Source organism: Podarcis vaucheri (assembly GCF_965113315.1).
Source record: "Podarcis vaucheri genome assembly, chromosome: 3".
NCBI classification, from domain to species: Eukaryota; Metazoa; Chordata; class Lepidosauria; order Squamata; family Lacertidae; genus Podarcis; species Podarcis vaucheri.
The window spans coordinates 117,763,049-117,787,293 of NC_138761.1; the positions used below are offsets into that span (position 1 = coordinate 117,763,049).

Below are 24,245 nucleotides of genomic sequence, written 5' to 3' on the forward strand. Positions count from 1 at the left end.
AATCTCACAGAGTTAATGGCGTTTGCATCAACACGACAGCTTGAGGTTGCTGCCTCAACTCAATAAGGCTGTTTTAAGGCCATGAATTTCAGAACGACCGCAGTGCATATCGTTCACATCTCCTGTGGCATGTGAATTAACGCGCACGCTCCCTAGGGATGGAATTTGTCACCCCGAGCCATATTAACAGCTGTGCAATTCACTATCTAAATTCCTAGCGCATGACTGTAAACCTGTCTTGAGTGTCACAATTACTATGATGAAAGCCCCAGATATTGCTCAACTGGAATTTGGCTCTTCAGTCTTCCTAACCACAAATAACAGTTATGGAGCAGATAAATTAGTTCAGCCTGCGGGAGAATATGTGTGACCAAATTAACTGAATAAAAGCATTGTTTGGCTATAAGACCGTAATTAAAGAAGAAGGGAAAGTAGGAAGCACCTAATACAATTGATTGTGTTTTCAGAACACTGCAGTACTTCTGCTACAATATCAGCAGTTAGTTCTATTGCTTGAGTTGACTGACGAAATAAAATAGGGTCATTCATACACATCAGACCATGTTTGTTCTACATATGCAGAGATTCAGCCCTGCAGTTCTCATCCCTGTACCTTGGTCAAGCAAGCAAGGAGAATGTTCCCATACACTGGGAAAAGCAAAGAAAATAACACAAAATTTCTTGTTTGAACTGCCAGCTCGTAGGTAGGCAGGTTCATTTTTATTTTATTTTTATTCGTTTCCAAGGTTTCCCCCTCCCCTAAAAATAACTCTTATTAATATAGAAAATGTGAGGAAAAGAAACATAACGTGTATGTGCTGCCCTTTGGTACAATAAATTTGTCCAGGGAGGAAATATTGTAAGCATAGGCAAGGCTGCAACCAAATTTGTCAAAGCTCAGGAGGCACAAATGAGGGAAGCCTCTTCAGCCTATTCTCATCGAAGATGTTTCCATTTTTACCTTCTGAAACTCCCTCCCAGGTATCAGACGGCCAGAAGAACTCTCTCTACTGAGACCATCGGAAGATGCGAAGAAGAAAAAGAGAAAAGAGAAAGACAAAGAACCAGTCATAGAAGATATTTTAAATCTGAACAACTCTCCTGTGAGTTTGGGATTGCCAGGTAAATAACCCAACAGACACTACTGAGTTTATTTGCTTACTTATTTGGTAAGTAAGGCACTTGTGATCTTTCAATTTGTCACAAGCAACAGGAAAGAGAGGGAAGGAATACATGTTGAGTTCATAAGAAGGCTTACTTTCGGTAGTGGGTGAGCATTATGGGGCTGTACCAAAGGCTGAATTAGTTTTTCAAACTTTTTTTTTAGCTTTTGAAATCATTTTTTATTTGATTTTACAAATGGAAATTAGTTACAATACCAAATACATATCTGTAAAATGAGATTTCTCTGAATCTCGAGACTTTCCCTCCCCCATCCACTCCATGGGTCCTGTTGTCAACATTTCTGACTGCATATTATTCCATAATCTATGTTTTATAACCATCCATATTGTCCGTAGTATTTGTGGCATTACAAGTGAGATTAAAATCCTGCTAATGTTTTCATCTGCTTACAGTGGTCTCCTAAATAAATTATAAACTTTCCCCATTCTTTCTTGAATTTCTTCTTGGTCTCTGAGTTTCCCAGTCAGTTTTGCCATCCCAGCATAGTCTGACAGTTTAGTTTCCCATTCCTCTCTGGTGGGGACTCTTTCTTCTCTCCATCTCTGGGTGATTTTTCAAACTTTTTATGGCAAAGAAGGGCAAAACCATTCTCCACCATCTGCATTGTGACACCCATAAAACTGGTACAGGTAAAGGGACCCCTGACCATTAGGTCCAGTTGTGGCCGACTCTGGGGTTGCAGCGCTCATCTAGCTTTATTGGCCGAGGGAGCCGGCGTACAGCTTCCGGGTCATGTGGCCAGCATGACTAAGCCGCTTCTGGCGAACCAGAGCAGCGCACAGAAATGCTGTTTACCTTCCCGCCGGAGCGGTACCTATTTATCTACTTGCCCTTTGACGTGCTTTTGAACTGCTAGGTTGGCAGGAGCAGGGACCGAGCAACGGGAACTCACCCTGTCACGGGGATTTGAACCGCTGACCTTCTGATCAGCAAGTCCTAGGCTCTGTGATTTAACCCACAGCGCCACCCGCATCCCTATAAAAACTGGTACCCTAGTCCAAAAAGGCATCAATACATTCTGGAGGGCATCAATGGTCTCCGCAGTAACAATTCTTGCCAGCTGTGCTGGATGACGGCAGTGAAGGCCTTTGAGCATCTTTCAGTCTGCTGAACAAGGAGAAAATGGAGAGAGAAGCTGGTGGGATAACTGTCTCTCTGTGGGAGGCTATCTCTGGAGCTGTGCGCAAAATGGCCTCTTGAAATTCTCCCCTCTGTGGGCAGAAGGAAAGACTGAGGCTACATCCACACCATGTATTTAAAACGCATGGCTTCCCCCAAAGAATTCTGGGAACTGTAGTGTGTTAAGGATGCTGTGATGTGAGGGGTAAACCAAAGCTCTCGGGATTCTTATGACCTGTTTCTCCAAGGAGATGGGAAGCTCTTCAACAGTTTCCCAGGGGTGGGGGCTCACCATTGGCAGCCTCTGTCACCAAGTTTGGCTTTGTTTATTCTGCTGCTGTTGGCAAAGTGTCCGCCATTTTGAATCCACCCCAGTGCCTCAGGCCTAGCATCCTTCTGGGCTATTGGAAGGGTAGGAAATAGTTGCTGCCGAAGCCAGCAAAACACAAAAACCAAGCAAAAAGTGGTAGAAAATAATGGGAGATTAGTCTGCAGTGTAGCCTTCTTTACTTGGGGGGGGGGATGAGATAAAGGAAAATCTCAGGAAGTTTATCAGAAAAATGTTTCCTGAGAAATGGTGACTCTGCTCTAGTTTGTTCCTCCCATTTCAGTCTCCCACCAGATCCCCTCAGGATTAGCCTGCAGAAAAGGGGGCAGTTGTAGTATGATAGATTGGCTATCAGAAGGAGTGAGTTTTCCTTGGTGGAATGATCTTCTGGCTTGTGTCACTGATCTCTTGACTTAGAAGCCACATATCCTGGAAAGCTTTCAAGAGGAGCGAAGGAGGTTCACTGAAAGGACCTAGCCAGGAAAGAAGGGACACAGTTTGCAGTCTTGGCTAATGAACCACAGTCGCATGGGAGCTATTGCTCTAGCTGAGTCACAAAGTGCCTTTCTCAGGAAAGCAAGGCTCTGGCTGATACGAATTCAGTCCTGGGGTACTGGGCACGTGAAAGTCGCCTGCTCCAACCACCCCAGAACAGCCCCAGAACAGCCTTTAAAAAATGCCATTAAGGCTGTCATTCTGTACCCGTTTACATGAGGGTAAGCCCCATGGAAATAAATAGGTCTTGCTTTTGAGTAGACATGTAGAGACATTATGCTGTCAATAACTGGGAGCACCTAGCTCGTTGCTCATTCCTTCACCACAGTATGTTCTTAGCCTTAAAGAGACTTTGATTTCTTCCATTTCCTTTGCCATGAGCAGCTCCCATCAGGGACGGGACAAACTTGCGCCCCTCTAGATGTCACTACAACTCCCATGATGCCCAACCATTGGCCATGCTGCTTTGAGCTGATGGGAGTTGGAGTCCAGCATTGCCTGGAGAGAGCGGAGTTCTCTATACCTGTTTTATAGAAGGTCACTTCTGAGATCAGCCAGGCTTTAGGGAAAGCCACTTTCCTTGTTTTGATACTGGCTGTGCTGTTGTAGACTCAATTGTTCATCTCCTCTATTTCAGCAAGCCCTGGCTTCTATAGCAAAACCATGACTCCCATCTACGATCCTGTCAGTGGGACACCTGTCTCTTCTGCAGTTGCCTGGTTTGGTGACAGTCCTCTGGCCAAGCAGAGCTGGAACAACCTTGCCTTCAGCCCTTCGAACTGCACACCGGAATCGCTTGCCAAAATGTACCAGCCTCGGACTCTGGCCGACAAAGCAAAGCTGAATGCTGGGTAAGAGACTCCGCCGCTGGATATCAGGATTAGCCACTTTGGACAAGCCAGGATAGGTCATGAGTGTGTGATGTCCTTGTGTGCGCTTATTATTATTATTATTATTATTATTATTATTATTATTATTAATATTATATCTTTATTTATACCTTGCCATTTTCCCTGGCAGGGACTCAAAGCAGCTTACAGTATTACAGTGGCACCTCGGGATACATATGCTTCAGGTTACATACGCTTCAGGTTACAGTCTCCGCTAACCCAGAAATAGTACCTCAGGTTAAGAACTTTGCTTCAGGATGAGAACAGAAATCGTGCAGTGGCTGCACAGCGGCAGCAGGAGGCCCCATTAGCTAAAGTGGTGCTTCAAGTTAAGAACAGTTTCAGGTTAAGAATGGACCTCCGGAACGAATTAAGTACTTAACCCAAGTACCCCACTGTATGGGGGTTTTTTTACAGGGGGAAGGGAGGCTGAAAATCAGTGACACAGCCAAAAGTTCTTAATTTAAACCCCGGGATCTCCAGGTAGGTCTGGAAGACAGTGCCTGAAGCCCCGATTGCATGGTTATATGCTACCTTGTTTCTCCCAGACGCCTTGCAAGTTAACAGGATCCTTCCTGCTCTGTTCCTTTATCTCCCTTCCTCTTTCAGGTGGTTAGATTCTTCTCGGTCACTTATGGAACAAGGTATCCAGGAGGACGACCAGCTTTTGTTACGCTTCAAGTACTATTCTTTCTTTGATCTGAATGCAAAAGTAAGTAACTCTTAAAGAGTCGCTTCCCTTCACGGTCTGTCGTGACTTAAGGCATGTTGGATAAAGAGCAACTGCGAGGATCTTACTAGGTTTCCTGTTTGTTCTCTGAGTTTTGGCCATCTGCGACTCATGTAGCAAATGCGTATCTACATAAATATAGAAAAACTAGGGGCTGCCACCCCTCCTCACGGCACTTGCCAAGTCTGCACTGGATTCAGCTAACTCATTCCACTAGTGGAAGCCAGTGCAATGACTCCTGCTAGCATCTTGCAAACCCACCCAGGCACCTGCCCCAAATCCGCTCTGGAGAGTTCGGGAAACTGCAGAACATCCCAGAAAGGAGAAGGGAGATGCTTTCTGAACAATCTCAGCAGCACTCCGTTGAATTCCACCATCTAGATAATACATTTCTATCTCCCACAACTATAAATACCAGTAATATAAATATCACAATGCAATAACTATAACACATTACTAATTTACCACATAGAAAAACTGCTGTAATTATAATATAAGAATCATAATTTATTGCTTATATCCTGACCAACGCCAAGTCGTGCTTCCATGTAGCTTTGGGAAGGTTAATGTTTGATTCTTTCTCCTGTGCAAAGAAAGATGAAAGTCACTCTCAAATGCCTAGTTGCAGGGCTCTCATCAGACTTGCATTTGAGCTCAGGTCCGGAGCTCAAATGCAACACACTATCTGGCTTTAATAATTAATAATAGTAATAGCTAATAATATAATTTATTATTTATACCCTACCCATCTGGCTGCGTTTCCTCAGCCACTCTGGGCGGCTCCCAACAGAATATTAAAAACACAATAAAACATCAAACATTAAAAACTTCCCTAATCAGGGCTGCCTTCAGATGTCTTCTAAAAGTCAGATAGTTGTTTATTTCCTTGACATCTGATGGGAGGGTGTTCCACGGGATGTGTGCCACCACCAAGAAGGCCCTCTGCCTGGTTCCCTGTAACCTCACTTCTCGCAGGGAAGGAACAGCCAGAAGGCCCTCAAAGCTGGACCTTGGTGTCCAGGCTGAATGATGGAGTGGAGACGCTCCTTCAGATATACTGGGCCAAGGCCATTTTGGGCTTTAAAGGTCAGCACCAACACTTTGAATTGTGCTTGGAAACGTACTGGGAGCCAATGTAGGTCTCATCAATGTTAATGTTCTACCTATTCTTCATGAATTCAAATAAAGATTTCCGCTTATCTTTTAACGTTTTCTCACTCCTGCAACTATCTCTGTCTGACTCAGGCTTGCTTCCTATTAGAAATGCATTGTGTCTTTGTGTGTCGCACTGCTTAGCTGTACATAATGACAGGCTCACTCAAGATGTTGGCCACCGCTGGCTGAGAGCCTTAGGCCGCCTCTGACACAACATGGCCTTGTTTGTCTTCTCCTGGCAGTACGACGCAGTGCGAATCAACCAGCTCTACGAACAAGCCCGCTGGGCCATTCTGCTGGAAGAGATAGACTGCACAGAGGAAGAAACCTTCATATTTGCTGCGCTGCAGGTACGTACTTGATCCTCAAGTTGACAAACCAGTTTCCCCATCTGCGGCAGGCAAACACCTGCCAGGACATGAACACAATGAACCGAGCTCAGACTGGTTCCTCTCTGCAAGCCCTTTCCTTCTCCTGCTCCAACCCTGCCTCTTTCGGCAGTGATTAACGGGTTGGCTCTTTCAAGCTCCGCTGAGACCCATGTAAATAATTGACAGGTGCCCCCAGTCTTTTACGGCGGCAACTGCCAAGTTACACTTTGGCAGAACGAATCTAACCACACGAAATGCAAACAGGACCATCCCTCTCAAAGCATTGTTCTATGCTTGCCACGTCCAAGCAATTGGTCATTTCAGGAGGAGTGCTACAGGAATCAGTTTCTTTCAGATGAGAGAAGAGTGTTTCTATACTTTTTTTTCCTTTGCTTTTTTTTCCTTTGCAGGCAGAGTGGAAACAAACAGGCAGCTGTCCTGCAACAGATTCCCAGAAAGTGATTTCTGCAGGCTCCGTGTTCATTGTTAAAATGCACAATAAAACTATCTGCTTGACATGTTAAAATATTAAGGCCCATGGTCAAAATATGCAATAAAACGGAGCCAGTGTGGAATAGTGGTTCGAGTGATATCCCAGGACCTGGGAGATTAGGGTTCAATGCCCGATTCAGCCATGAAGTTCACTGGATGACCTTGGGCCAGTCACTGTCTCTCAGCCTGTGTCATAGGGTTGTTGTTCGGATAAAATGGAAAGGTAACAGAATTGAGTATGCCACCTTGAGCTCCTTGCAGGACAGGTGGGGTATAAATATACAGTGTTCCCATTAATACACGGTGATTAAAATGGGAGACTCTGGTCAATCAGGAGACTCCAGTCTTCTGTTGTACTTGGCTGTTGTTATAGTAAGACTTTCTGAGAGCCGGTCCAAAAACAGGACAAATCTAATGCATACATTTTTTCCTTTTCCTTTTTGTATCATTTTTATTACATTTTCTGTTTTACATTTTAGCATTTTCATTTAAACAACCTTAAAATATCAAGGATATTTTCCTTGGCTCATTTTGCACAACATAAATCCCTTCATATTTTATATAAACTAAACCATTCAGTATTCCCTTATTACATCCATCAAAACTTATTTACACTGTTGAATTTATCTTAATGCTGTCCACGTTTTCAAATGCACACAATTTCCCCCCATATATTCAATAAACATTTTCCAGTCTTCTTTAAACCTATGTTCTTCTTGTTCTCTTATTCTATATGTTAGGTCCGCAGTCTGCGCATATTCCATCAGTTTAAGTTGCCATTCTTCTTTGTTTGGGACTTCGCTCGTTTTCCATTTGGGGGCTAACAAAACATTCATATGCATTCATATGTAATGCATACATTGCTTAAAAGGACAGTTTCATAAGATTTTGTTATTGGCTCACAACAAATCCCTCCTGGATGTGAAGCCAACGTATATTCTCTTGCTCAACTCCCTGTCTTTATCTTGTTATCTTTCCTGTAGTACCACATCAGCAAGTTGACACTGTCATCGGGGTCACAAGTTTTCACAACCGAAGCAGAAACGGATGAAGTGGAGGCGGCCCTTTCTAACCTTGAAGTCACTCTGGAAGGGGGAAAAGCAGAGAATATTTTGGTATACCATGCACATGCGTGCCTGTAGAGGTCAAAGTTGAGAAAATTGGGTGGGCAGAGGAGTGGGGTCTGTGATTTGTCACTAAACATTTCTCAAGCTGCATCCATTAGGGCAGGTGTGGCCAACACAGGAAACCCTCCAGAAGTGGTAGACTCATAGAGCTGGAAGAGACACTGATGATCATCTCTTCCAACCTCCTGCAATTCAGGAATATGCAACTGTCCCTTACGGCAGTGGTTTTCAACCAGTGGGCCACGGCACCTTAGCGTGCCTTGAATAATGATCAGGGGTGCCACGGGCAACACTCGCCTCCATCCCTCTTTCCTTCCCTCGCTCCTTTGATACCCTCTCACGTCTCTGTCTCCCCACAGCTTGCACAGCTGTTTGTTGCAGCAGCCCTGGCTACAACCTCCCCAGGCGAATGGTGCCTTTGGGGCTGGTCAGAGCGTGCTGGTTGCCAGGAGCTGAGGCGGCCTTGGAGTAAGCAAGCAAGTGGGTGAGGGAGCCCAGCCAGCCAGTCCTCCAGCCCTTGATGTTGGGAATGGACAGTGTGAGGAGGTGCCTCTTTTTGGGGCAGGGGGCGGCGGCAGCGGCTGCCCAGAGGACTTCCAAGGAGATGGGAGAGGAGGCTGAGGGAACACTCCACAAGGAAGGTTGTTTGGGAAAGGGTGAGAGGTTGCCAGCTCTGCCGGCAAGGGGTGACATAACTGGGCTCCTGAGCCCCACAGGGCTGCCACAGAAAGAATGTAGGTGGTATGGGGAGCCCAGGACTCAAAAATGTTGAAACCCTTCGTCATGCGGGGATCAAACCTGCAACCTTGGCTGGATCAGCACCTTGCTCTAACCAGCTGAGGTATCTGGGCGTTGGACAATGACTTCCATTATCCCTGTCCATTGGTCATGATAGTTGGGGTTGATGGGAGCTGTAGTCCAGCAACATCTTGGGAGTTTCGTTTTGGCTATCCCTGCAATATGGGAACACACAGTGACTCCATTGCAATGACAGTCCATCTCTCGTATGGTTGCAACTCTTCTACTGAAATAAATGTTCTTTTCGTGGGGTGGAATTCAGCTTAAGTGGGGTAATGCACATGGGGAACAAGGTACACTTGCACAACAGGACTTTCTCCCTCTCCTCCCCTCACGAGTCCCCTAAACCTGTCCTGGGCTTCGTGCCTACCCTCCAGAACAGATTTAGGGAGCACAGGTAGGGTGCTGGGAAAGTCCTTTGTATTGCATATGCAATAACTCAGTTGAATCTCTCCCAGTGCAGAGATTGCTCCCCAATTTCTGACTTGGCCTAGATTGTCCTAAAGAGAAATTTTTCTGTCAACTTGCTATGCTCTGGAGAACACCTTCTGGATAGTCTGCTTCTCCCAAATGTGAAAAAAGCTACCTATTTGTTGGCATGCTGTTGAGTTGGGATTCAAGATATACCGCAAGGGAATAGTAATAATGACAACACATAACTTTTTAACCAAGTGCATATATATGATAGTATCAGCGAATTATCTATAAGTGAAACTAAAACAATTCTTGGCTGTCTTTAGGAGGATATCACAGACATACCAAAGCTTGCAGATAACCTCAAACTATTTAGGTAAGTAAATAAAAAAAATCATATAAAGTTTTCTTTGTTTTTGTTTTGTAAATCGTAAAATTAAAATATGGACTGTAATGGACACCAGTTAGCACAGAAAGGTTTTCTGGCTATAATTTATTTTCACATTCCCGCTGAGGTGCAGAGTGTACCAATGTAACACTATAATGTGATGAATGCCATTAGCCACCTCCGTAAAATAGCTTTCTTTAATCTTTTTTTTTCTTTTAAGGATTGTGCTGTGAACTGGAATGGCCACGTGGTTGGACAAAGTTGCCTTGTTGCACTTTAAGCCTTTCACAGTTTAGCCTTGTGTGCAGCAGAGACTTCTGTATTCTCACGCGGAAGTACTATGTCTCACTGAGTTAAATGGGACCGAGTCCCTAATAAGTGGGACGCGGGTGGTGCTGTGGTCTAAACCACTGAGCCTCTTGGGCTTGCTGATCAGAAGGTTGGCGGTTTGAATCCCCGCGACGGGGTGAGCTCCCGTTGCTCTGCCCCAGCTCCTGCCAACCTATCAGTTCGAAAGCACACCAGTGCAAGCAGATAAATAGGTACCACTGCGGCGGGAAGGTAAACAGCGTTTCCGTGCTCTCTGGCACTTGTCACGGTCCTCCATGTGCCAGTAGCGGTTTAGTCCTGCTGGCCACATGACCCAGAAAAGGGTCTGTGGACAAACGCTAGCTCCCTCGGCCTGAAAGCGAGATGAGCACCGCAACCCCATAGTCACCTTTGATTGGACTTAACCATCCAGGGGTTGTTTGTCTTTTTACCTTTTATCTAATAAGTGTGGTTAATCTGCATGGCACCTCTTCCATTCTGTATTAAGACTGTTAGGAAGACTGGAAGCTGACAAGTCACATCCTTGACCCATCTATCTCAGAAAAATCCGACACTGACTGTCCACAGCTTTCCAGAATTTTAGAACAGGGACTCTCCTTGTACTACCATGAGGTGCCAAGAATTGAACATGGAACCTTTTGCATAGAAAGCACATATTGTGCCACTGAGCCCTTACCACACCTTGCAAATTGCAGACTAGATTTTTTTCCCCTTTATCATGCCAGCAACATATTTTTCTCTCACTCTCTTCCTGCCTCATTTTTAGGTGTGCATTTCTTTTGTGCTTAACATCTACCTAGATTCATAGGCTTAAGAAACACCAAGGCTGGCTTCTTGGTGACTTTTTAGTTGGTCTTAAAAATTGCTATTTTGGATTTCCCCCCCCCCCAAGTAGAGCACGGATAGGCAAATTCCAGCCCTCCAGATGTTTGGGACTACAATTCCCATCATCCCTGACCACTGTTAGCTAGGGATGATGGGAAACGTAGTCCCAAACACCTGGAGGGCCGGAGTTTGCCTATGCCTGTAGTAGACCAACACAGCTGTCGGCAACATTTGCCTGCATGCTTCTAAGTACAGTCGTACCTTGGAAGTCTAATGGAATCCTTTCCAGAAGCCTGTTCGACTTCCAAAACGTTGGGAAACCAAAGGACGGCTTCTGATTGGCTGCAGGAAGTTCCCGTCAAACCTGTCTGACGTTCAGCTTCCAGAAATAGTTCGCAAACCGGAACAGTCACTTCTGGGTTTGTGGCGTTCAGGAGCCAAAATGTCCGAGAACTAAGCTGTTTGCAAACCAAGGTACAACTGTATATTGTTAAATGAGCATGAATTTCTGGTAGGAGCACCGACCTGTGTCACTATCAGTTGTGTGTGTTGGCAATCAAATTGAACATTCCAGTGACTCAGATAAAGCTCTGCTATTGCCTGTCTTATTTGCACTGGAAAGTCTCTAGCCTATTTCTTCCATTGAAGTGACTGATTCCAAACGTTTAATTCTATGGAAAACATAAGATAAGAGATTGCCTGTAGCTTTGAACTCTGATTAGAGTGTTTAGTTTTGCTAATCGGTGGCGGCATTTCCCCCAGAAATGAAGCGGTGTGCTTCAAAGGGAATTTGATTATTTTTGAAACCTCTAATAAAAGATCGTTTTGATTCATATGCAAGTGACAAAGGGCAGGAGCTGTGCTTTCAAGATTAAATGCCAGTTTTCAGCATCAGTCTGTTCCCTGGCTGTCAGGGCAATAGCCCCCAAGGGACTTGTGTGAGCTCCCTCAAAGGCAACACTGCTATAGGGACCCATTTCTGTCACTGAACCAATGTCATTCTTATTAAGACATTCTTAATAAGAACCTCGGAACCTCAGAAGTGACCTTTGAAATGCAAGAAACTAGAGCAAGAAAAAAAAAGCAGCCAAATCAATGTGCACACACTCAGGGTGGATTTCATTTGAATCAAATCGATTTAAATCAAGATTTAAATCACTAGTCAGTAAGACTTTTTTTAAAATATAATTTTTATTAGTGTTTTTAACATATCATTTTCAACAGTAATTAAACATACTTTTACATCTTATTCAAATTTTTGACTTCCATCAATCCTGTCTGAAAATTTTCCAGTCTAATCTCTCAGTATGCATTTCTTAGTTTCCCTATTACATTTCAAACTCATAACCAATTTATCTATCTTTATATACTTTGTAGCACTTCTTATATTTCTCCTTACAAAACATCTTGTAGTCCTACTAGCGTAATTTGTTGATTACAGTTGCTCTTCAAATAATTCATATACTTCTTCCAATCTTCTGTAAATCTCTGGTCCCGCAAACAACAAGACAAACCAGTCAGTAAGACTTGATTTAAATCATTTTTTTTTTACAGGAAGATTCATTCTTGCTCGTATAATCTTAATATTTACAACCAAATCAAGGTTTCATTTCTGGAATAATAAATTTTCAGAGTAGTTTTTACAGTTATATCAAAAATTACTGATCTGTTACACTATTTGAAATACATAGACAATTATGAAATTATTGTGAGGTTTAATAAGTTAACTGTTTATATTTGGACAACTTTTGGAAGGAGAAAAATAATCGTTTCCTTAATAACAATTGAAACTATTTAACTAAAACAATAATATTATCACACACATATCCATGTTTGTTAGCTGATGTGGTTGCATATTTAAAAAGAAAAAAACTTAGACTGAGTTTTAGCACACATGAAATACTTAAAACATATCCTGATGACTAGCCTTTGGACTATAATGTAACTTAAATAGAAAACTATCTTTAGAAAGAATTTTCCTCCAAAAGCATTTTATTTTAAAAATCCAATTTAAATTTTAAAAAAATCTAATTTAAATTTTTAAAAATCGGATTTATTTTATTTTTTTTAATCATTGGTTTTTATCCACCCTGCTCACACTATACACAGAACTGTAGTGTTGGAAGGTACTAGTCCAATCTGGTCCAATCCCCTACTATGCAAGAATCTCAGCTAAAGCATCCATGACAGATGGCCATCCAAACTCTGCTTAAAAAAACCTCAAGTGAGAGTGCACTGCCCCTCATGGGGAATCTGTTCCACCCTCAATGTTATGTACTGAGTTGAATAGGATCCAAACTACAGCAGTCTGATTGGTCCTAGAACAATAGGATCCAAAATGCAGCAGTCTGATTGGTCCTAGAACAATAGGATTCAGAATGCAGCAGTCTGATTGGTCCTAGAACAATGCAGCAGTATGATTGGTCGGCAGGAGCCACCCAATCCAGCTCCAGATAGAAGTGAATCCACAACCTGATTGGCCTACAGGAGAATTCCGGAATTAGCCAATCACGTGCAGCCCATTGTGTAAATAATGTATATAAAGCAGATACTCTGAGGAGACTTCCATTCCCTCCTCACCACTATGAGCTGAATAAAGAGCATGAAATCCACTCTCGACTCTGAGCATATTTCACTCAAGCAGCTCCTACTGTCAGAAAGTTCATCCTGATGTTTAAGTGGAATCTCCTTTCTTGTAACTTGAAGCTGCCATCGGTTTAGGTCCTAACCTCTGGAGCAGGGGAGAACGAGCTTTCTCCCCATCCACACACAGATAGTTTGTTAATTTGCAGGTTTGTTAATTGGTTTGTTAATTTGCAGGTCCAAAAAGCTGGCGCTGAAAGCCTTCAAGCAGTATTGGTTTGTCTTCAAGGACACATCCGTCTCTTACTTTAAAAATAAGGAGGCTGAACATGGAGAACCCATTGAGAAGCTCAACCTAAGAGGTATGGAGTGCTGTTTTTCAGACCACCTTTACGAAACGCATCCTGGTTGACTACCTACTGGGGAATTTCTAGCACAATTCAGCGCTCCTCTTTGCTCTTCACTTTTGGTGCATATGTGCACAAGCACCGTGTAATCTGCTTTCTTTTCTTTTTTTGGAAATCATTTTTATTGGTTTTTCAAATACAAAGTTATAAACAAAGAATCAAAAAGTATATTCAAATAATAATAATAATAATAATAATAATAATAATAATAATAATAATAATTTATTTATACCACCCCCATTTGGCTGAGTTTCCCCAGCCACTCTGGGCGGCTCCCAATCAAGTGTTAAAATCAATACAGCATTAAATATTAAAAACTTCCCTAAACAGGGCTGCCTTCAGATCTCTTTTAAAGATAAGATAGCTGCTTATTTCCTTGACATCTGATGGGTGGGCGCCACTACCGAGAAGGCCCTCTGCCTGGTTCCCTGTAACCTCGCTTCTCGCAATGAGGGAACCGCCAGAAGGCCCTCGGCGCTGGACCTCAATGTAAAGAGATTCCTCCAAATCTCAGGGCTTCCCTCATCCCCTCCACGGGGTCCTGTTTTGAACATTTAATACTGTACAGTGGTACCTCTGGTTACGAACTTAATTCATTCCGGAGGTCCGTTCTTAACCTGAAACCATTCTTAACCTGAGGTACCACTTTAGCCAGGGGTCAACAAACTTTTTCAGCAGGGGGCCAGTCCACTGTCCCTCAGACCTTGTGGGGGCTGGACTATATTTTGAAAAAATAATGAACAAATTTTCCTATGCCCCACAAATAATCCAGTGATGCATTTTAAATAAAAACACACATTCTACTCGTGTAAAAACATGCTGATTCCCGGACTGTCTGCTGGCCGGATTTAGAAGGCAATTGGGCCAGATCCAGCCCCTGGGCCTTAATTTGCCTACCCATGACTTTAGCTAATGGGGCTTCCCGCTGCCACCGGCGCATGATTTCTGTTCTCATCCTGAGGTAAAGTTCTTAACCCGAGGTACTACTTCTGGGTAAGCAGAGCCTGTAACCTAAAGTGCTTGTAACCCAAGGTACCATTGTATATTCTTTCATACTTCGATTACTCCATGGTAATTGTTAAGCTACAAGTGAGATCAAAACTCTGCTAATGTTTCCATCTGCTTGCAATGGTCTCCTAAATAACTTATAATTTTTTTCATTCTTTTATAAAGTTTTTGTCGCCTTGGTTTCTGAGCCCATCAGCTTGGTTTGCCACTCCTCTCTGGTAGGGACTTTGTCTTCTTTCCATCTCTGGGCCAGTAACATCTGGGCAGCTGTTGATCCATACATAAAAAGTCTCTTCTGTTCCTTTCAAATATCAGTACCTGTAATTCCTAACAGAAAAGCTCCTGGTTTCTTTACAAAAGTTATTTTAAACATTTTCTTCATTTCACTGTATATCATCTCCCAGAAAGCTTATATTACCTTGTAAGTCCACCACATACGATAAAAGGTACCTTCTTTACATTTCCAACAAGAAATTGTAGTCTGCTTTCATGGAGTCGCCCCATTCAGACATGACACTGGCCATAAACCAGGATTAGGGAAATTATCCTGTGCAGGAACTATGTGCTACTGCATTCAGCTCCTCCCTTCCTAAACCAGGTTGACACACGGCGGAGCGGCTGGCTTGGTGTTATGTGAAAAGAAACTCTTGTGACTTGCTTTCCCCCAGGCAACCAGCAAGCAGGAAGCCAAGAGCAAACTTTGGCTTCCACACTTAATGCTAAGACGGCTGCTCCGTACTGTTTCTCCACTCTAGGAACGGAGGAGAAAGCAAACTCTGTACTATCATGCATCTCATGCACAGACTTAATTACCTGACTGTGGTTTATTGTGTGCAAACAAAGCCCAATGTTTTGATTGAATTTGCTGTTTTCTGAATCACTGCTTCTGCTTTAGAGCATGGGCTCTTGCCAAATGTAGGATTTTGATGTTTACAATGACTATGTTGTCTGTCAGCGCTGTGATTCTAGACCAGGATTTCTTAAATTGGGTCTCCAACTGTTTTTGGACTACAATTCCCATCATCCCTGACGACTGGTCCTGCTAGCTAGGGATGATGGGAGTTGTAGTCCAACAACAGATGGAGATGCAAATTGGGGAGACACTGATTTAGAGTGTTACTTTTGGCCTTCAATTTAACTAACTTCTATGCCAGACATCCCCAACCTTCGGCCCTCCAGATGTTTTGGACTACAATTCCCATCATTCCTGACCACTGGATCTTGGGAGTTGTAGACCAAAACATCTGGAGGGCCGCAGTTTGGGGATGCCTCTTCTATGCTGTAATATTAATAACATGTCTTGCCACACCTAACACGTGGAGGGAGTTAAGGAAATTAATTTCAGTATTTCCTAAACCAGCTATTCTGTAATAGTCATGGCATGGGCATGGGGAGGCCATTATAGTAATATAATATTCAATCACCTGCACAACTTGAAATCATGTTACCTTCTTTTTTATGTATGCCTTTTTATTCTTATCCTGTTCTGGTTTTCTTTCAAGTTCTCCTACCGTAGCTCACCTTTAAAAGCATAACTTCGCTTCTGACTTTTCGTACCTTCTGTCAATCAGGATGTGAGATTGTTCCGGACGTGAGTGTGTCGGGCAGAAAATACGGGATTAAGTTACTCATCCCTGTAGCCGACGGAATGAATGAAGTGCACCTGAGATGTGATAACGTGAGTAGTAAAAAAGGGTTAACCCAGATTCTATAGGAGGGTTTAAGGTCCATTGCATGCATTGCTGAGAAGTTTAGGAAGTCTCTTTAGATGCTGGCATTGCAAAGCATGGGGAACGACTGCAGGGCCTAAATATGGCCAGTGAAGTGAGGTGTTAAGTTGTGGGTGAACATATCAGACGACACAGCGATTCTTCAAACAGCTCTTGTTTATTCAGAGGCCAAAACAGAACTGAACTGAAGGGTTCAGTCAGCCTGCTTATATAGAGCTCCAGTACAACGTTACTGTAACAACTTTCTAAAACTATCCAATCGCTGAATGTCACTTTCGATCCTTTATTTGCATAACTATCTACAGTATCCCCCTGCTGGCCCATGGTGAGAACTTCAGTACATAACATGAGGCATATGCACAGAAATGGGGTTTGTGCAGGGAACAAGTTAACAACACAGCAGGGACAACAGTGAACCAGGCTGCAGGTTGGCTTCCACATATCAGGAGTGATTCACCTGGTGGGGAGGCAGAGCTCAAGCAATAGCTTCACAGAAGGGTATACATAGCTCTGTCCTCACGCCCAACTTCTCCATTAAGCAACAGCTTGCTCGAAAGGCTATTTCTGCTGCTGGGAGGCTGTTGCCCCCCTGGGTGAACTCCTTTCCCCACCTATAGCCTTGGATTTATGTTCTTTTACAATGCAGGCCAGCCTGTGAGCGGGGAGATTTATGGGGTGCCCAGTGTAAACAAGGGAGTTAGTACAGCGTCTGGGCGAAATCTGTCTTTCAGATAAGATCTGGAGTTCACAAACCTCTCAGCAATAACCTCAACCTTGTCCGTTCAAAATACCCTGCATTCTCCAGACTTGGGAGTGTTGTTCAACCTTTCTCCTATAAGAGCCTCCTAGGGACGTGGGTGGCTTGCCGATCAGAAGGTCGGCAGTTCGAATCCCCGCGACGGAGTGAGCTCCCATTGCTCGGTCCCTGCTCCTGCCAACCTAGCAGTTCAAAAGCACATCAAAGTGCAAGTAGATAAATAGGTACCGCTCTGGCGGGAAGGTAAACGGCGTTTTTGTGCGCTGCTCTGGTTCGCCAGAAGCGGCTTAGTCATGCTGGCCACATGACCCGGAAACTGTACGCCAGCTCCCTTGGCCAATAAAGCGAGATGAGCACCGCAACCCCAGAGTCGGCCACAACTGGACCTAATGGTCAGGTGTCCCTTTACCTTTATCTATCTATCTATCTATCTATCTAGCGCTGGCTTCAGGGCAGTGTGGGTTGTTTCCCCGTACAGGGCGCTGGACCTAATGGTCAGGGGTCCCTTTACCTTTACCTTTACAATGCAGGCCAGCCTGTGAGTGGGGAGATTTATGGGGTGCCCAGTGTAAACAAGGGAGTTAGCACAGTGTCTGGGTGAAATCTGTCTTTCAGGTAACATCTGGAGTTCACAAACCTCTCAGCAATATCCTCAACCTTGTCCGTTCAAAATACCCTGTATTCTCCAGACGTGGGAGTGTTGTTCAACCTTTGTCCTATAAGTGAAGACAAAAACTGTTTGAGCTTCACAAAAGTTGAAAGCAAGGCCCTCGGTTTGCCCCTCTGGAGCAAAGGAACTATAGCACAAGGCAAGGAAGAAGTCTCAGGTTTAATGTCCCCTATAAATCCAGAACCGTCCTTGGAAAATAGGGACACCTGGAGGGTCTGCACCCAGCCTCTTGCCCCAACGTCACCACCACCGCCACTCTGAAACCCATATGTTGAATTGCTGGATAGGCAACCAGTAATTCCTTGTAAGAAGGGCCTACTGGATCAGGCCAACGGCTACATCAGCGATGCCAAGTATCTTTTGGAAGTTTACATTGATGTGAAGGAAATAAGCAGCTATCCTATCTTTAAAAGACATCTGAAGGCAGCCCTGTTCAGGGAAGTTTTTAATATTTAGTGCTGTATTGTTTTTAACACTTGATTGGGAGCCGCCCAGAGTGGCTGGGGAAACTCAGCCAGATAGGCGGGATACAAATAATAAATTGTTGTTGTTGTTGTTGTTGTTACAAGGGGCAAAGGTAGCAGCTGTTGTTCGGAGACAGAAAGCCTCTGAACCTGAGTGCCGCCACCATGACTGGTAGCCATTGTTTACTGATCCTCCTTGAATTAGTCCAGTCTCCTTGCAAAGCCACCCAGAACTCATGCAAGTGAAGTCTAGGCCCTACCCTGTCGCTTTCAGATTAGGGGCTGTGTCTAAACTTAACCAAAAAGGGAGAAGTTAACATGGGGCCCTCCACCATCCTTTACCATGAGAGGGTACCATTTTGCTGGCCCTTGGTTCAAGCAACTGCAAGGTGGGGCAGAAGGAAGCAAATGACAGTGCAAGGATTCTTTGAAGAAGTTTATTCTTCATTTGTGTTATGTACTGAGTTGAATAGGATCCAAAATGCAGCCGTCTGATTGGTCCTAGAACAATAGGATCCAAAATGCAGCAGTCTGATTGGTCCTAGAACAATAGGATTCAGAATGCAGCAGTCTGATTGGTCCTAGAACAATGCAGCAGTATGATTGATCTTCAGGAGCCACCCAATCCAGCTCCAGATGGAAGTGAATTCACAACCTGATTGGCCTACAGGAGAATTCCAGAATTAGCCAATCACATGGGGCCCATTGTGTAAATAATGTATATAAAGCAGATGCTTTGGGGAAACTTTCATTCCTCCTCACCACTATGAGCTGAATAAAGAGCATGAAATCCACTCTCAACTCTGAGTATATTTCAATTTACGTCGCTGACTGTGTTCTTTGCAGGAAAACCAGTATGCCAGGTGGATGGCCGCTTGCGTTTTGGCTTCCAAGGGGAAAACGATGGCCGACAGCTCCTACCACCCAGAGGTCCACAACATCTTGTCTTTCTTAAAGATGAAAAGCAGAACTGCTGCTCCCCAGGACGTTTCTGACGTGGAAAGCATGGATATGAAGCCAGAGTGCTTTATCTCGCCGCGATATGCAAAGAAATACAAGTCGAAGCAGGTAACTGGGGGTGGGGCGAGGGGTTGGGAGAAGGAAATAACAGCGGGATCTAGAGCAGATTTCCCTTGTCAAGCTGACTCAAGCCTGATTCAAATGATTCTTGCTTAACAAAGCCAAAAGCATGTATTTTTCTTCAGCAAGGTCTTAGACTGGGACGAGAGTCGGAAGCATGACACCTGTGGGTGCAATGACCGTTTGAGGTCTTCCTCTGAACCCATGAAGCTTTTGAAGATCACAAACACACACACACTTCCCTGTTGGTCATAAAGTGGTGAGGGTAGTTTCCCTTTTCTCCTTTGACAAGCCCATCAAGATGAAGTGGGAAGAGCGCCGCTCTTTCCCATTTCCCTTTCCAGTTCTATATGCTTTTCAAGGCTCAGATTAATTGTACTGGATCCAACCTTTATCCAGAGTCCATGGCACATACTCCCAAATCCAAACGTGCCCACAAACTTTAAAAGGTTGGTCACAATGTTAAAAATTACCTTCCCCCTGAAACGAGAGTCCGTTCTGTTGGGCATTATTTAGACTGAAATTCCCCAACTGCGGCCCATGTTTTGTTAGCCCGAAAATGGAGAATGGAAAAAGATTGACAACTTAGACTGACAGAATATGCACAGCTTGCAGACTTAACATATAGAATAAGGGAACAAGAATAGCATACATTTAAAGATTGGGTAACGTTTATTGAATATATGGAAAATAATTGTGTTCAGCTGAAAACTCTGGCAGCATTAAGATAAATTTAACAGCATAAATAAGTTTTGATGGATGTAATAATGGGAAATTGATTGGTATAGTTTATGTAAAATATGCAGGGATATATGTAAAATAAACCATGGAAAGAGAAGGGAAGTCATTTTATATCTTAAGTATGTAAAAGGTTTATCTGAAATTGTAAAACAGAAAATTTAATAAAAATCATATTTAAAAATAAAAAAGGTTGGTCACCCCCCTAAATGATGAGATCTGCACGTAATAACGAAGAGCCAGCTTTATACAACAGATACAGAGTATTGAACTTGAATTTGGGAGGTGTGAGTTTCTCATGTCCTCACTGTATTGACCCTGTGAAAATCATTGAAGGCTCCCAGTTTTCCTTCTGCAGAATGGGTTTAAGAGAGTAGAGTAAAGGTAAAGGGACCCCTGACCATTAGGTCCAGTCGTGGCCAACTCTGGGGTTGTGGCGCTCATCTCGCTTTACTGGCTGAGGGAGCCGGCGTACAGTCTCCGGGTCATGTGGCCAGCATGTCTAAGCTGCTTCTGGCGAACCAGAGCAGTGCACGGAAACGCCGTTTACCTTCCCGCCGGAGTGGTACCTATTTATCTACTTGCACTCTGACGTGCTTTCGAACTGCTAGGTTGGCAGGAGCAGGGACCAAGCAATGGGAACTCACCCCGCCGTGGGGATTCGAACCACCGACCTTCTGATCGGCAAGCCCTAGCCTCTGTGGTTTAACCCACAGCACCCTAAGAGAGTAGAGTAGGGCTGGGCCAAATTGCAAGCATTTCTGTAAAGCCTCAGGTTACATTCCCTGTGCCCAGGATGGCCTGATCCAGCACAAGGCAGCCTCAGCTACCCAAATCCTGTGTACTTAACTGGCCTCAAGAAACATTACGGACAGAAAGATCCTTGAAGCATTAAGGACTCTTGAGAAACAATCCTTAATTGCTGCGTTGTTCCTAATAGAGGAAGATTAAAATGCAGATTGCCAGGGTCAGTTCAAAACTGCCCAACCCCAACCTGACTTCTCTCTATTGCTTTTAAAAATGTGCTCAGTTCCTTGTTGCATTGTGTGTTAAAGTTTCTTTTTTTAAAAAAATATTTTATTAGTTTTTTAACATATCATTTTCAACAATTATTAAACATACTTTTATATCTTATACAATTTTTTTACCTCCATCAATCACATCTGAAAATTTTTCCAATCTTTTCACTTAATATACGTTTCTTACTTTCACTATTACATTTAAATCTCATAACTAATGTCTCTCTTCTTCCTCTTCTTTGCAATATTTCAAATATTTCTCCTTATAAAACATCTTGTAATTTGTTGATTACAGTTCCTCTTCAAATAGTTTGTATATTTCTACCAATCTTCTGTAAATCTCTGGTCCCGCAGGTTTCAAATCCTTCCTGTCATTTTATCCAGTTCTGCGTAGTCCATTAATTTTGTTTGCCATTCTTCTTTTGTCAGTATTTCTTCTTGCTTCCATTTCTGGGCCAACAATATTCTTGTCGCTGTTGTTGCATATAAGAACAATTTAACATCCTGTCTATTAATATCCTCACCTATAAGTAAAAATGCTTCTAGTTTTTTTAGAAATGTATATGTCAACATCTTTTTCATCTTATTATATGTCATTTCCTAGAAGTTTTTTACTTTCTTACATTCCCAGCATTGTGTGCTAAGGTTTCACTTCTAACAACCCTAGCTGGTCAGTTCCCTCACCTTTGGATTCCATTTGTTGTTGTTTAGTCGTTTAGTCGTGTCCGACTCTTCGTGACCCCCTGGACCAGAGCATGCCAGGCACTCCTATCTTCCACTGCCTCCCGCAGTTTGGTCAAACTCATGCTGGTAGCTTCGAGAACACTGTCCAACCATCTCGTCCTCTGTCGTCCCCTTCTCCTTCTGCCCTCCATCTTTCCCAACATCAGGGTCTTTTCCAGGGAGTCTTCTCTTCTCATGAGGTGGCCAAAGTATTGGAGCCTCAGCTTCAGGATCTGTCCTTCCAGTGAGCACTCAGGGCTGATTTCCTTCAGAATGGAGAGGTTTGATCTTCTTGCAGTCCATGGGACTCTCAAGAGTCTCCTCCAGCATTGGATTCCATTAAGATTGCCTTATTATGTACTGCACCAGGCAGCCCTGTAGTAAAACACAGTCAACAAGTCCTCTTCTTGGGCATCAAATACCATTCATAGCTTAAGTTCCCCACCCACGCCCTGGGTGATAAAGAAAACAAAAGCTACGGGAAATCAAAGCTGCCTATAGCCGCTTAAGGCCTCTTGCCCATGTGATTAGGGGATATCAGCTCTGCCCATGTGTGCAACGTTTCTGGGGATTGGGAACCAAGTAAGAAGGTCCCCCTGAATTGAATGAGCTGTCCCCAGTTTGCACCCCTTTGCCTTCCTTCCTTAAGGGAGTAGCAAGGATGGCTGCTCTCTGACCACATGCATAACCGTCTTCCTAATGCTCTTCTTTCACCCCCCCCCCCGGCACCCGTCAATCGAAACCTCTATTCCCCTCCTTGTTTTCGCAGCTGGCTACTCGCATTTTGGAGGCGCACCAAAATATCACCCACATGTCTCTGGTAGAAGCCAAGCTGAGGTTTGTCCAGGCGTGGCAGTCGCTCCCTGAGTTTGGCTTATCGTACTACATTGTGAGGTAAGTGCAATGTTACGCTGCTGTGACCATTTAAAGGCAGGTGGCTCTCTGAGCTCTTCCACTTCCTTCATTTTGACTGAGCGCCAAGTGAGTTGGCAATTAATAACCAAGTGTTAATTAGTAATGAATAACCATAGTTTAGAGGTCCCGGGCCGTAAGGAAGTCAGACTATCCTCCGCCAGGGCCAGGGCCTTTTCAGTGATGGCTCCAACCTGGTGGAATGCTCTGTCCCATGAGACCAGGGCCCTGCAGGATTTAACCTCCTTCCGTCGGGCCTGTAAGACAGAGCTATTCCGCCTGGCCTTTAATTTGATCTTTTATTTCCCTTCTCTTCCCTCCCCCTCCCGTTTTATGAAGATCACTTACTCTGAGACCCCACATCTAATTCTCCCCTGGCCTCCTCGCTGGCCCAAGTAGGACCAATTCAGCCAGCTAGCCCTGGGGATTATCTAATGCTTATTTCCCCTAAATTGAATTTTGAATTTTGAATTTTATTGTTATTCATGTTTTTATACTGTATCTTATGCTGCTTTTATAACTAAGTGTTTTAAATTTGTTGTTAGGCATCCTGAGCCCGGTTTTTGAACCGGGAAGGGCAGGGTATAAATAAAAAAATATTATTATTATTATTAATTAGATGTGACAGTTGCAACATGATTTCTGGTGACCCGACAATGTTCTTCAAGATGCATCGATTTTTCTCCCAGGTGGAATTGGATAAAATACAGCAGTGTGGGTGAACAGGGTTGTGAGCTCTGTGGGCCACTTTGACAGTCATCTGAAGTCACATGACCCAACTGCAAAGAACGCAGTCCTAATATTATCCTGCTGTTTACATAAATAAATGAATACAGTGGTATTCTTAACCTCGGGTTAAGAACTTAATTCGTTCCGGAGGTCCGTTCTTAACCTGAAACTGTACTTAACCTGAAGCACCACTTTAGCTAATGGGGCTTCCAGCTGCCGCCATGCCACCAGCGCACAATTTCTCTTCTCATCCTGAAGCAAAGTTCTTAACCTGAGGTACTATTTCTGGGTTAGCGGAGTCTGTAACTTGAAGCATCTGTAACCTGAAGTGTATGTAACCCAAGGTACCACTCAGGGGCGCCGACTTATAAAAAATATTGGGGGAGCCCATGAATAATAAATAATGAATAATAAATGAAAGCTCATGAATAATAAGCTCATGAATATGCAAATAAAGTGGCGCCGCCTCCTCGTGAGCGAATAGGGGAGAGCGTGCTGCGCCTATTAATCAGCTCCGAAGGAAATTGGGTGGAGCTTTTGCTCGGGAGGGAGGGCAGGAGGCATGCAGCCCGACCCTGTGCATTTTGGGCTGGGGGAGGGGCGGCGGTGGCGCTCTGCTGGAGGGGCGCCTGAGATTATTGGGGGGGCAGAGCCCCCCCAAACGAATTTTTGAGGGGGCTCGGGCCCCCTCAGGCCCCATGGAGTCGGCGCCTATGGTACCACTGTATGTTTTTCTAGGGTTGTTGGCCCATGCTGCTAGAGCTCTTGACTGGAATGC

At 43.9% G+C, this 24,245-nt stretch overlaps 1 protein-coding gene across 1 annotated transcript in view; it reads left to right on the forward strand.

Moving 5' to 3' along the window:
• Window positions 1–24,245, forward strand: part of FERMT1 (FERM domain containing kindlin 1) — a 44,329-nt gene that overhangs the window by 13,503 nt on the left and 6,581 nt on the right. Inside the window, exons 4-13 of the mRNA XM_082216377.1 lie at window positions 982–1,122; window positions 3,765–3,978; window positions 4,627–4,729; window positions 6,145–6,252; window positions 7,749–7,880; window positions 9,431–9,480; window positions 13,468–13,592; window positions 16,217–16,323; window positions 19,113–19,334; window positions 22,596–22,720. Coding sequence (XP_082072503.1) covers window positions 982–1,122; window positions 3,765–3,978; window positions 4,627–4,729; window positions 6,145–6,252; window positions 7,749–7,880; window positions 9,431–9,480; window positions 13,468–13,592; window positions 16,217–16,323; window positions 19,113–19,334; window positions 22,596–22,720 — 1,327 coding nt within the window. The remainder of the gene's footprint in view (window positions 1–981; window positions 1,123–3,764; window positions 3,979–4,626; window positions 4,730–6,144; window positions 6,253–7,748; window positions 7,881–9,430; window positions 9,481–13,467; window positions 13,593–16,216; window positions 16,324–19,112; window positions 19,335–22,595; window positions 22,721–24,245) is intronic.